General features: G+C 37.3%; 2 protein-coding genes across 3 annotated transcripts; one reads left to right on the forward strand and one right to left on the reverse strand.

The window, feature by feature from the left end:
- The first annotated feature begins 1,087 nt into the window (after positions 1 to 1,087).
- Positions 1,088 to 2,250, forward strand: LOC104741283 (transcription factor MEE8-like). 2 transcript variants are annotated; one of them, XM_010462094.3, is made up of 4 exons: positions 1,088 to 1,464; positions 1,553 to 1,621; positions 1,815 to 1,887; positions 1,983 to 2,250. In XM_010462094.3, the coding sequence occupies exons 1-4, from the start codon at positions 1,240 to 1,242 to the stop codon at positions 2,015 to 2,017; spliced, it is 402 nt and encodes a 133-aa protein (XP_010460396.1). In that variant the 5' UTR covers positions 1,088 to 1,239; the 3' UTR covers positions 2,018 to 2,250. The 2 variants fall into 2 exon arrangements, with proteins under 2 accessions (XP_010460396.1, XP_010460397.1); XM_010462095.3 differs by having other exon boundaries at positions 1,172 to 1,464; positions 1,967 to 2,250.
- Positions 2,251 to 3,070: 820 nt separating this feature from the next.
- Positions 3,071 to 4,097, reverse strand: LOC104741284 (uncharacterized). The gene has a single exon (XM_010462097.2). The coding sequence runs from the start codon at positions 4,095 to 4,097 to the stop codon at positions 3,279 to 3,281; it is 819 nt and encodes a 272-aa protein (XP_010460399.1). The 3' UTR covers positions 3,071 to 3,278.
- Positions 4,098 to 14,571: the final 10,474 nt, after the last annotated feature.

Consider the following 14,571-nt stretch of genomic DNA (forward strand, 5'->3'; position numbering starts at 1 on the left):
TATACTTACGAAAACAACTAACAGATGTTTTACTAAACGAACTTACATTATTGATACATGTTTTGATCTATAATTTTGAACCAAAAATTACTGGGAAGGGTCTCACTAGAGCCGATTATAATTATTACACAAGTAATAACAAATGTCATATTAAATGGATGAAACCTTTTAACAAAGAAAAAATTAAAAGAAAAGAAAAAGAACTAAATGGATGGTGGTCTAGTGGGGATTGAAAAGTGAAAACTCAAAATCACAAATTCAACTTCATTTGAAAGAAGAAATTTACGTTTCAAATGTGGTATTTGTCAACGGTTCACCTTGGATAGCGAAAAAATTGACGGACCAAAGATTCGAAAAAATTTACGGAGCACCCTGTATGCATCGTTGTCTTATCATTAACGTTTTTAGATGGAGTCGACAAAGTCTTTTAATCAAACCTACAATGCATACATGATACAGATATAGTTTACTTGAAGGTTAGTTTTAGGTAAAATATATGTTGAGGTTTTGCATTAGGCTTTAAAATATTTGGAAAATTTTGTTATGAAAAATCGGATTGGAGAACAAATTAACTAACCGGGGTACGTGTAGGAGAAACACATCGTTATTATCTGATAATTCTTTACATTCTTTTTCGTATGTGTTTTTTTATTCCAGAAAGTTAATTTCTAGAAAGATTCCTAAATCCGGACACTCTCATGAGCAAAGAGTATTCAAACTCTCCTAGCAACTCGAAGGTTCTCTCTGAATCATTCATATAATGTATATATTAAAATCGACATCAGTAGATTATATCTTACTATGACAATTTTTTAAAATTTGTATTGAACGTAGAGAACTCCTGATGCGTCATGCGTGTGGTGTTCTGACTAAACGAGTAACAAAGCCACGTGATGTCGTAAGGTCTCAGTGTCGTATCTTGTCTGTATATAGCATGCATCCAAAATCTCTATTCTTAAAATTATGACAAAAGGTCAACAAATGGACACATTGCATTTCTTGATTATTTATTTGTGTACCTTAGATGTCCACCTTATAAAATTTATGATTTTATTTAAATAAAATTGGTAACTTAGTGACGAAGAGTATCTTTTGTGCGGCAAACGTTGTTGTTTCTCGTCATGAGTACTTTACATATCTATCCTCTTCTATCTATAAGTACCCCTTGAAGTGTCTGCGTTAAACTCAACATCTTAACCCAACTTACAAATACATAATCACTTAAACCTATCAAAAGAAATGAACAACGATGAAGAGTTTCTTCGGCTATGGTTGGAAAGAGTGAACTCGCTGGCTGATCCAGAGGCCCATAGTAACGTGCGTAGGATCAACAACGAAGGAGGTGAAGAGAATGCAAGGCAAAAGAGGCCAGCTGAGTCAAAGAGTGACGGAAAGAAGAGTCGAGTTAAGAGACAGTGCACGACTAAATCTTCAGACAAATCTCCTGATGAATTGTTGGCTAAAGTAACGAATAATAATTGTTTTGGTATTGATGCTTCTTCCCCAAGAAACTCTTGATTTCTTCATTTTTTTCTTTTCTTCTTTGAATTAGGAGATGAAGCGAGAACTTATAAGAACCAAACTTGAAGAACTTAAGGCAGTAACACCGAATTGCCCACAGGTTCACAACCTCTGCCTCCTTATTTGATTTTGTTTTTCTTTTTTATTTTTTTATTTTTATTGATTAATGTTTTTCGATTGGGAGATGATAGTTTTTTTTTTTTTTTTTAAATCTCAGAATATGAATAAATGAAATGAATACTCCAGATAAATGATAGTTTTTCTTTATATTCTATTTTCTTATAAATTTGTAGACGGATATGAACGCCATCCTTGATTGTACTATCGAGTACGTGAGGCACTTGCAGCTTGCAATTCTTTTTATAGGTAAGAAATTTATATATGTGGCCATAGACCATAGTCAATTGTATTAGTTTCATTGAAGCTTATCTTTCTCGTTGTTAAGATCTCTTCATTTGCAGCATTACATGAATACGTACGAAACAATAAGATGTGAGACTGGAGACCGTTTACTCAAGCTGGCGCTGTTTTGATACTCTTGAAGAGTTTCTATTATGTTGTTCTTATTATCTCAGATGTTGTTCTTTATGTGTTTGTTTGTTAGAATAAAGTTGTATTGTATGTCTTTGGTTTAATGGTACGTGTTTTGTTGTAATACGATACCATCTTTAAATTGCGTTCAGAAATTAATAAAGGATCTCGCCTAATATAGTGTGTGATCTTTACATATCTGATCTTATAAGTATTTGGGATAGAAAAATTTAGGTCTTATATCAATATAGTTTATGTGTTTATGATCATGTGAAAGTATTAAAATACTACAATTTGTTTTATTTGTTTTGAATAAAAATATTACAAAGTTAACACACAAAAAAAAAACAAGGTTTTGCGAAATTTTACTGACGTTTGGGTCCTTTGGGAGGCCACTTCTTATAAAATTATAATTATTTTAGAAATAAAATATTGTGAGCCTTAAGGTTGGATGTAACAAACCGAGTCTGCATTTTTGTTCGAAACTTCTTTTTAGTATGAATTGCTAACATAAATCATTACATATATGCCAAAAATATTGAATCGGATATAAAATAAAGTTTTATATTGACAATGTTTATTTTCTTTAGAGTGGCAGTGATAAACTGAAAGAAAAAAAGTACATACACAGGAAAAAAAAATATATAACTTCAGAATTACTTATTTTTAAAAATAAAACAAAATTTTTAGCTTCAGTTTCAGCATAAAATACAAAAACTAAAAAAAAAGATAAAAAAAATAAAACCAAAAAAAAAGAAAAAATTCATGGCCTGATCTGCTGATCAGCAATAAAGTACTAGTAACTTATTTATTTTTCTTTGACATTACAGTGTTAAAAACTATAATGGAATAACGACGTACGTGATAGTTAAATACTAAAACACTTTCTAAATCTACATCCAAAATAACCTACGTAAGTAGTTAGCAAATTTATCAAAATCCAAACTTTACATATTCCAGTGCAGATAGTTTCTTGTTGTTATCGAAAGGTCTTGTAAAACGGTTGAAACCTTTGATCTCAAATTCGAGCCTTGCTGAGAGAGGACTACTTACGCCTTACACATATACTATAACAACGGATCCTGTTTAAGGGATCAAGGTGCAAACAACTTCAGTCTAGAAGAGATCGACCTAACGTGTTCCATACGCTATATTCTTTAACAAAAAAAATAATTTCCAAACTCAAAAGGATTGAAAGATACCTTGACGTAAAAGAAAACTCCTTTTCAGGTCGCGTTTTCCGGATTCGCCGGCACAGGATCTAACCTAGAAGAATGCTCTGTAGCCGGAGACAACGCATAAGCAGCAACTGGATAGTTAACCATATGTGGCTGCATCGGCCAGACTGGTAAATAGCAGAACATCATTGGCTGCTGCGGGTGCATAGGCTCTTGAACGATTGGCCGTGGCTGGTCTCGTACTTCTACTATCTCTGTTTCTCTATCTGATACTCCTCCTTTACCATCAGCGGCTGCGGTATTTTCCGGCAGCAACATAGAGGCAGAGGTTGTAGGAGCCGCCTCGTGATCCTTTCTAATATTCTCCTCCCCAACTGTTGCATGGACCTTGTCGCCATGGACAAACTGCGACTGACCAAAGCTTGGCGGGAAAATCGGGCTGGCAAGAACGGAAGATGAAGAGGTGAAGATCGGTGACTCGAGACCTAGCAACCGGTTGACCGTCACAGACTGTCGCGTTGACTCGGGGTGATTTAACGGGAAGAAGAAGAGACGGATATCCCGGAAGCGAGTGGAGTCATACTCGGCGATCATGTTCTGTAGATCATCATTGTCGGAGACGGTGATGAGAGCGTCGAGGTCGCAGCCAGGGAGCTTGTACTTGAGAGAGAAGGAGCGACTAAAGAGCAGCTTGTCGGAGAGAAGCTTGAAGAAGTCGATCAAGGAGATGTCACGTGGAACGACGACTAACCGCGTCTCTCCGCCGATGTAGTGGAGGGATTTTTCCGGTGGGAGGGGCATTATACGGCCACCGTAGCTACAGAGCAGACGGAGGTTGGGATTTAACGACGGAGCTTGAGGTTCCATGACGGTGGCAACGATTTGGATAATCTTTACAAATTTGGTTTTTGAGTTCTATCGTCACCCAGATTGGTTTGGAATTACATATAAAGATTATCTTCTTCAAAAAACGATTTTATATTTAATAATTAATAAGCTTGATAATCATGGAGCTTCAAAAATATATCTCATAAATATATTCTGCAAATAATATTTTCATTTTTGTATAATAAGATTAAAAAAGAAATAAAAAAATCTATGATATAATAATTAAATATAAAATATAATACATGTAAACAATGAAATACAATTTATTAACATCATATATATGCACATACAAATAAATAGAAAATATTTCAAATCTACTAATATTATTTGTAGGCATATATATATGTATAAATTATTTTATACGTCATTTACATACGTATTAGTATTATAAATTTTAGTTCAATATATATATACGAAGGGCTATTGTACATAAAATTCAGAACATTTTTTTTTTAATCATTTATGATTTAAAATGGAGAAGATATCGTTCAACTTGCCTATAAATTCAGCAGTTCATCAAGATATGTTTCTTTTGGGATAATAATAATATTATGGTTCTATAATGTGGCTACTTGTTAAACGGGGTTCTCTCTTTAAGTTGTTACTTGTTAGATAGAACAATGGGAGAACTGTTTAACTGTTTTGTGTTAATCGCTAGAATCAAGCACTTTGTTCATAGAATGAGAGAGATAAAGTATAATAAAGTACCTTTGGTCTCCCTCTCTCATTTTTAAAATTATAAGTTCATGTGATGCTGCACGTAGTTAGATTTGATTGATTTCATCAATATTTGTAATAGGATTTGAAAAGAAAAAAAAAAATCCACTCTACACGGTTCATCAATGAGCATCTAAAAACAAAAGCCCATTGTAGTGTGCCATCAAGGCTAATGTAATGTTAATTATCCCAATTTAGTTTAGGGTTGCAAACAAGTAGTGTGCTAGAAATATATATTAAGTCATGAGAGATTTGATGGTAACCCTTTTGAGACAACTCTCCATATTTTATGAGATTATAATCTGAAAATCAATTGATTTTGGTGCCAATTTAAGAGTATTCTTCTTCTACGTACAGATATATATATACTAGGAGTTGTCCCGTGCTTATCTTCATATTTGTTCTATTGTCAATTTTTTTTACTATTAGATTTTCATCTTTTTGTATTTTGTTTTCTTAATTGGTATTTTTTTTATTGATTAAAATGATATTAATTTTTGGGGGAAGAGTATGTATCTTAAGTAATTAAACTACACTCTCATGTATATTGGCTTTTATTAATCATGTTTACTTTTTTGAATAACAAAATGTTTAAAAGCTTAGACTGATTCTCTTCTAGGACATGTTGTTTTGCGATGTAACCACATTGCAATACATTCTTGGCGAATTTTGTGTTTACAAAATATATGATTTATGCAATGTATTTGTAAACATTGAAATGATATTTAACATTAAAATGGTCAATCAATATTTAAACAACTTCGAGAATAGTAACATGTTTGATGTAAGCTGTATGGGCAAATGATCAACGACTTTGTATTTTATGTTGGGTCAATACGTAATTTGTCAACTAAAAATTATAGAAGATAGACTCATATAGTCATATTAATACATGTCACTTAATAACTTGTTTGGACGTTGTTTCCGTTGTGGCGTTATAGAAATAGCGGAGATCTACCATCATTTCTGAGTTTTTGAATTTTTCCCATGAGTAATCTTTTATTAAAGATATGAAGTTTGGAGATATAAAATAAATATTATATTTCTTAATTTTGTACATTTTTCATCCTCAGATTCAGATAATGTGTAGTTTATTTCCCTTTTAATTGTTGGTAACCCCTAACATCAAAAGCACCTTTTCTGTCCTGTCAACACAAAGATGAAAAATGATATGAATCCTTCAAACTTCAAAGCCTATTCAGTGGCTTTAAACCAAAAATAAAATAAAATAAAGATTACATTTTGGTGATTTTATTCATTTGACATTGTTTAAGGCAAATCCTCATCATCTTTATTTAGTTGTTAGGTAAAGACATAAGCGAAAGTTGAAATTTAAGTCTCATATCACAAGTTAACTAAAATCAATTACAAATCACCTCGTCTAACGTTGTTTCTTCTAATGTCTTCTTTTGATATATATATATATAATAGAGATCTGATCATCTATTTTAAGCTTTAGGTTTCCCTATCCGTAGTAATCTTAACAAATATCTAAGTTAGAATAATATATAAACAAAATAATGTATAATTAAATATTAAACACAAAAAAATCATTTTCTAACACAATTATACCGTTGTGTGATATATATCTTACGCTAAGTTGCATTGTTTTGACTTTATGAATATGTCATAGTGTACATGCACGTAGGCTCATGGTGTCTCCATACCGTAATTAACCTTTTAAACTCGTTGAGATAAAACAGAAAATGTTATTACAGCTTACTCAATATGGCAATAGGAAAAAAGCTTAAAGGAGAAAATAAGAGTAACTAAATTTTTTATTTGATTGTTTGTTCATTCCGTGAGGTTTTCTCCTCCACCTAACCACCAGTCCAGACTACTACTTTACATTTTTGCATAAACTTCAGTTCCTTTTCTGAGATCTTAAATCATCTATTTTCATTTAAAAATGAATTGTGCAATGAGCAAATCATTTACGTGATCTAAAGGAAAAATGCTTCAGAGACATTAGAACTTTTCTCGAATCATAACAATAATTTGAGTACGAAATAGAATAAAATCACATGAAATATACATATTAAGGAACCAGCCAAAAAAAAATTTCTAGTGGACTTTTTCTCCTAGGCCCGAGTCCCGAAGCAAGCCCAAAGAGGTATGGTGTGTTTGAAAAACCGCATCTCACCAACTTTTTAGCCCCAAAAGGAGTAAAACCCAGCGGTCCATCACCTTTATGTCTCAAACCAATGGACCGTTGAGACTTCTGGCAACCCCTCCGACGTCCCCCGCCGCTCAAAGCTCCAGAATCCCCACCAGAAGACAATCTACCCCCAGCTGCTCGATATCCATAGTGGTAACGCTCTCTTATCCCCCTTATAGTGTAGACCCCTTAGTGCTTTCTTTTGCCTTTCTTCTTCCCTGTTTTCAAACACAGAAAACAACCCTGTTTTAACCCTTTTAACCCCTGTGAAACCTTTCTACCATTTCACATCCCACCCCATACGTTGCTGCCTTGTCTGAAAGAGTAAACCATGGATAAATGATTCTCGTACTTGCAAAAAGGTAAAGGCTTAGAGAGAGGATACTCACCTCCCCCGAGGAAAATAATCCGAGCACCAGAGATGGATAACTCAGATCTCATCGAGGAAAACTCCCTCAACCTCATGGGCCGATTAACAAACCACTCGGTCCAGCGACTATATGCTTTGTTTCCTTTCCTGGCAAACCGGTGGACCCTAAGAGGCAAAGCAACTGGTTCCGACCTAGGTAGGGGCTGCTTCCAGTTCAAATTTGAGTTTGAAGAAGACCTGCAAAAAGTGTTAGACAATAGGCCATACCATTTCGACCAATGGATGGTCATTCTACAGAAATGGGAACCGGTTATATCAGAGACCTTTCCCTCGATGATTCCTTTTTGGGTAGAGATCCAAGGTCTACCAAAACACTTTTGGAAAACAGAGATGCTCTAGGCTATTGGAGATGAACTTGGGGAAGTGCTAGCTTTTGATATCACTACTGCTTATGCAAGAGTTAAAGTCCTCTTGAATGGTCTCCAACCTTTGACAAAAGACACATTAGTTGAATTCTCAAATGGGAGTGAAGCTGAAGTACATCTGGAGTACAAAAATTTGAAAAACCATTGCACTTACTGTTTTCGACTTACCCATGAGGAAAAGACATGCCCCGGTCTCCAACACCGGAATGCAGACAAGAACTCACCTCAACCATCTCGCTCTGCACAACCTACACTTGTGGCTAGGAACTACTACACGCCGGAAGATAACTTCAGAGCCCCAATGGTGGAAACTCACCCAACTAAACCTAGGACCTTTTCTTTTGTTAGAAGAACCTCAAGCTCGAATAGTAGATCAAATGGTGGTAACCATCGTGCTCGATTCCATAGTCATATGGACAGTGCATTAGGCAAGAGAGGAAGAGATGAAGTAGCTCCTAGAAAAGCTAGCTCAAGGTTTTTTCTCTAGAGATTACCACCGCAGAAGCCCAATCCCTAGGAGATCCCCACCTAGATTCACTGAGCCTTATCGGAAAAACCCAACAAGATCAGGAAGTGGTGCCCATGCGAAAGACTAACCACAAAAACTCCAGTGGAGAAAAAAGTCCACACCAAGAGGACTTCTCTGGTCAGAGTCATCAGAGACACCAAGATTAAGAAGACCACCTTTGGAAAGGACCCCAACTTTGGAGTTTGCACCAACTCAGCAACTGACTATTTCGTCCACTGAGGAAGTAATGGAAGAACTTCAGGAAGTAACTATACAATACACTAGCTGTGCGGACCCTACTGAAAGCTTAGCTAGGAAACAAAGAGTCATTTAAGGTGAAACAAGAGGCTTAATGGATGAAACATCGGCGTCTATAATCTAAACAGCTGAACACACAGCTAGAAACTCCCCGGTGTTAGCACCCATTCCACAAATCCCATTGAGGAGCACTGCAACTCCAGAGGATATCATAACTACTACTGACACATCGGTTGGTGGATCCAAAAAACGACGAGGACGTCCTCCAGCAAAAAGGCCAGAAAACCGCAGCCCTCTACGCTTAGCAGGAACAAAATCTAGCAAACGAAACTTAAGTCTGGTCCACCAGTCACCCAAGAGGAAATCTACACCAAACAAATCAAACCTGAGTAAGGAAGGCACTAAAGCTAGATCGGCTCAGAACCAAGAGAGCTTGAGGGGAACTTACACAGATGAAGCAGGACCATCGAACCCAAAGAACCCTTCGACAACCACCATAATTCCAGGCATTGTGAAGAAGAAAGGGGATTTTCACAATCCCCTGCCTCCTCTTCCTTAAGCTTTCTCAGCTGGAACTGTTGTGGGATGGGGAACCCCATGACAGTCCGACGTTTAAAGGAGATGACCAGGACCATATCTCCAACCATCTTGTTCCTCATGGAGACAAAGAACCAAGACTCTGCTATTCTACAATATGTACAAGAACTAGGTTTCACTGACCACAAATTGATAACTCCACAGACTCCTGGAAGTGGAGGACTCGGCCTTTTATGGAAGCCTGAAGTCAAGGTACAAATCATTAAGGAATGCTCCAATTTCATCGATACTCGAGTTGAAGCTGAAGGATGCTTCTTTTTCGCAACCTTTGTATACAGTGATCTTGAAAAACCAAAGCGAAAAGAAGTATGGAATTAATTAACTGCCCTTGGTAAAGACAGACAGGATCCATGGATCTTAACTGGAGATTTTAATGAAATCATTGACTCATCTGAGAAGAGTGGTGGACCAGAAAGACCAGAAGACTCCTTTATTGACATGAGAACATTCATGTCGGAATGCGACCTCTACGACCTTAGACACTCCGGAAACTTCTTATCATGGAGAGGAAAACACTATAAACACTTGGTGTACTGTCGCTTAGACAGAGCTATGTCAAAATCCGAGTGGGCGCTGTCGTATCCCACTAGTAGTTGTGAGTACCTATGTTTCGAAGCCTCTGATCATAGACCCATTGTCACCTACTTGACCTGAAAAAGAAGAAAAAGAAAATCCCTCTTTAGATATGACCGAAGGCTGAGAAAGAATCCGGAAGTTACACAACTGGTCAACAAAACCTGGAAACCTATGATCCATGAGAAGGTTGATACTAAGCTAAGCAGATGTAGAGATGCGATCATTCAATGGAGTAGGGAAAAACATATGAATAGTCAATTTTGGATAAAGAGTTGCAAAGATAACCTGGAAAAGGCCATGAGTGACCCTGAATGCACAAATGATCGTCTCACATCTATCATAGGTGATCTCCAAAAAGCATACAATGCTGAGGAGGAGTTCTGGAAGCAACGAAGCAGACAACTATGGCTCAACCTCGGAGACAAGAACAGTGGCTTCTTCCATGCTACCACCAAAGGGAGAACCACAATCAATAAATTCTCGGTTTTAGAGGATGGCAGAGGAGAAGAATGGTATGAGGAAAAACAGATTGTGAAAGTGATAATAGATTATTACCAAATCATCTTCACTGCCATACCAGGAGAGCGTCCTCGAACCATTGAGGAAGTAATACAACCATGCGTCACTGAGGAAATGAATGCAAATCTGATAGCTGACCCATCCGAGAAGGAGATCCGTAACGCCTGTTTCTCTATCCATGCTGATAAAGCCCGGGCCTGATGGTTTTTCTGCAAGTTTCTTCCAATCAAACTGGAAAACAGTTGGAAAGCAAATTGTCAGTGAGGTCCAACATTTTTTCAGATCAGGCAATTTACCTGCAAAGATCAATGCCACACATGTTAGACTTATCCCAAAGATAAAAAGACCTCAAACCATGAAGGACTATCGCCCAATTGCTCTCTGCCCTATTTACTACAAAATTATATCCAAGATGCTTACCAAGAGATTAAAACCGCACCTCAATGCATTGGTCTCTGAAAACCAATCAGCCTTCGTCCCACAAAAAGCCATTGCTCACAACATATTGATCACACATGAGGCTTTACTCTACCTGCATACATCAAAAGCAAAAAAAAGGTGTTATATGGCGGTAAAGACGGATATGAGTAAGGCCTACGATGAAGTGGAATGGGATTTTATCCAAATGGTCATGGAAAGAATGGGTTTTCATCATGTTTGGATAAAATGGATAATGCAATGCCTAACTACAATCTCCTATTCATACCTGATCAACGGAGCGGCTCAAGGAACAATCCTGCCTCAACGGGGCATTAGGCAAGGAGACCCACTCTCACCTTTCATCTTCATCTTATGTAGTGATACTAGGATTTTTGTGTGTCTTATCCTAGCAGGTTCAATTAACCTTATGCAGTTGTAATACTTAAGGTGTCAATCCAGTTGGGAATCTTTACTATCACTCAAGATGCAATCAAGAAGTCACAAGTTAAGCCAATTCAAAGAGAGTGTTTGTCTAACAGTCCTAGAATGATGACAAAACAAAACGAAAATTAGTCACAAAACTAGAAACGAGAATGCATGAGTGTTTAACATGCCACAAACAAACTATCCCTAAACAATGAACATCACGATTTAGCTAATTCAATCTCTTGACAGAAGCTACTCAAACTCAACCACTTCCAAACCTAGCTCTCGCTAGAGAAACATGATCAAGCATGGCATGACAAACAAGTTCATTCACGTCAACAAACATCATAGACAACTAATCTCTTAGGCTAGGAATGTAAGTCTCCTGCACTAGTTGGTCAGACATTTCATCGAACACCTTTTGGGTGTGGAAATGTCTAAGGCCTAGTTCCAATTGATCAGAGAGAAGCTAGTATTTCTAACTCTAGTCCAGAAGGGATCATACAATTCAAAGCTTAAACACCCTACATCCTAAGATCCTCCACCTAATCTATCCCATCCTCAAGAACTACCACACTACTCAGATCCGAAAATCATTATCAAGGATGCAAACCCAGAAAACATTGAAACAAGCATTCTTAGATAGGTAAAACTGAGATGAACAAGTTTCTAGAAGAAATCAAATGCAAATACTCAATGTATTAAAAGATATCTGGATACAAAGTCTGAGAACGGTTTTGTAGGCTAGGTAAAACCTTCAGAACAAAATGAGATAAAAGATAAGATGTCCCTGCAAAGACTTAACAAAACGTATTTATTGTAAAAACATGTAAATCCCTAAAACTTAAAACGACAAGATGAAGAGTCGGTTTGGGAATCTCCTGAAGCGTGTAAGACGGAACGTCTTCCTGACATGTGCGAACGAGTAGTGGCTCGAGTGGGTGATGAAGTTGGCTCGAGTTGTAGAGGGTCGAGTCGTCGGGAAGCGGCTCGAGCTGGAGGGTCGAGTGGACGGGTGGCGACTCGAGCTGGAGGGTCGAGTCGACAGACAGCGGCTCGATCTGGGTGTATACGCATCTACTAAAACAATGATAACTTTTGAACTACATCTCCTATTGGCTTGAAATAAACGGAATTGGAAATATGACTCAATTCTCTACAACTTTGATGAAGACGTCGAAAGCTAAATCCCAATCGAGTGGAACGGCTCGAACGAGGTGTCTCGTGTGGAGTGACGTCGACTAGAAGGGTGCGACTCGAACAGCGCGACTCGAAGGGTGCGACTCTAACGGCGCGAATTGAACGGCGCGACTCAAACGGTGCTGGGTAAATTGAAGATTGAGACTCGAACGGCACGACTCCGGCGTCTCCTAAACACCTGAAATACTCCGAAATGCACGATGTATGCGAAGATAATGCAAGAACTACCTAAATATGCAAAGTGTACAAAAGAGACTAGAAATTTATGTGAAACAACTAGTTATCCTAACTAAATGCATGGCAAATACAAGCTTAGCAGAGACAAATTATAGACATATCAATTCCCCCAAACTTATTCTTTGCTTGCCTCAAGCAAACGGTCAAGAACAACGTATGGAAAAGAGGTGTGAAGATTGGGTCTTAGAACCTAAAACATGCTGAATAGAGTAGTTAGAATCAAGGTCCTTGTTTTTAGTTCTATGATGCATGGTGAATAAATTTTATTCGTTTGATCTACACATGCAATCCTATCAATCTCCCCCTTTAACATTTATTAACAAAGAACCATGAATCAAGCTATGCAATGTCATTGAACTCATTTGGCTAGGTTGAAAGGTTAGAGACAAATGTGGTCTCTTTCTCAAGTGGTTCTGTCAATACATAACAAGGTTCTCTCATGAAAAGAGTTGAGCTTAAGAGAAGGCTAAAGGTTGAAACCAACTGATACATACAAGAGCAGTGTCCTGTCTACCCAAAGGTCCACAAGAAAACTCAGCCATAACATTCTAACCTAGAAGTTGGTCCTATCTCTACCCTTCGTCAGTAACAAGATCTCAAATTCTTTACACTTAGTTTTAGGAGGAGTTCATTTCTTTTCATTCTAGCGGATTGGGAAAACTTTAATATCACTGTGGTTCCTTTTCTTTTAAGGACTATAGACATTTTAAGCATTTTTACTTTTTTTTTCTTTGTCTAAAATTTTTTATTTTATGCCCAGAACCAATCCTTTTTTTACATTTTAAGCATTTTTACTCTTTTTACTTGCTCACTCTGAATCCTTTACTAGACTTGTAAACTTTGAAAACACATCCCCCTCCTTAAGACTTTCTACCCTTTACTTTTCTGTACAGATCCATATCCAATACCCAAAATCGAGTTCTCACCTAGTCCTACTAGTCCGGATAACGCGAACTAGAACTACACAGGATCCTACTCTTGTCGGTTAGAACCTAACACTTTCTAACAAGCTCAACTCGGAAAAGGCCTGACGCTCAAGAATACAATTGGCTTGAAAGGACGGTTGGTTAAGGGTGCGGGTTCCAAAGATGGGAATCAGCTACTTGGATTGACAAGGGTGGTAAAAATGTGAAAGACAATCCAAGTATGTTTATGGTATCCATGAGTTCAACTTCAATGCATAACAAGATAATTGCAAGTCAAGATTAGGTTCAAATAGATAGGGAATGACGTCAATTCAAAACATGCTTCAATCTTACATTTTCAAATTCAATCAACATGCATCAAAGAACTAATAACAAGGGTCCTGATTCTATCCTATTGAATCCAGCATGCTACCAAGGTTACAATCATCATCAACCCCTATGCTAAATGCAACAACCCTATATGAATAACACTAGAATCAATCCTAAATTGCAATTGCAAGCTACATGAACACTATGTTTTTGTGGAAATTTTCGAATTTTTTCAATTTTTTTTTGGTTTTTCTATGTAAATAAATGAATGCAGATTCAAACATGTTATGATACAAAAATATGAAATAAGAATCACAAAAAACAACATTATATACATCATCTCAAACCCTCCCCCAAACTTAAATTACACAGTCTCCTGTGTAAGAAAAATTTGCAGGAGGATTTAAGAATCACAACAAAAACAATGCAAGAATAAAATGGCATATACAAAGAAAGGTGGGAGTACCTCAGTAGTAGAAGAAGGAGTCGGAGCTCGCCCAAGGAGTTGGTGCGTGATACTGGCTCTGTCCTTCACCGTGTTCGGGATCCGCGGGTGTGATCTCAGCTGGTTGGTCGACTTGCTGCTCAACCGCTTGCGTGTTCTGATACATGTTTGGCTGCTCGTCACATTGCATGTCATCGACTCTGGACTCACCATGGTCTGATACCAACACAACAACCTCTGTAGGCTGATAATCACCTTGATGTTCTATCTGTTGCTCAACCCCGTGCATACCCTGATGATCACCTTGAGTTTCAACTCGCCACTCAACCTCAACCTCATGCTCATATCGAGCTGCAGAACGA

This window comes from Camelina sativa, chromosome 14, assembly GCF_030686135.1.
Source record: "Camelina sativa cultivar CO46 ecotype springtype chromosome 14, ASM3068613v1".
In the NCBI taxonomy this organism is placed as follows: domain Eukaryota; kingdom Viridiplantae; phylum Streptophyta; class Magnoliopsida; order Brassicales; family Brassicaceae; genus Camelina; species Camelina sativa.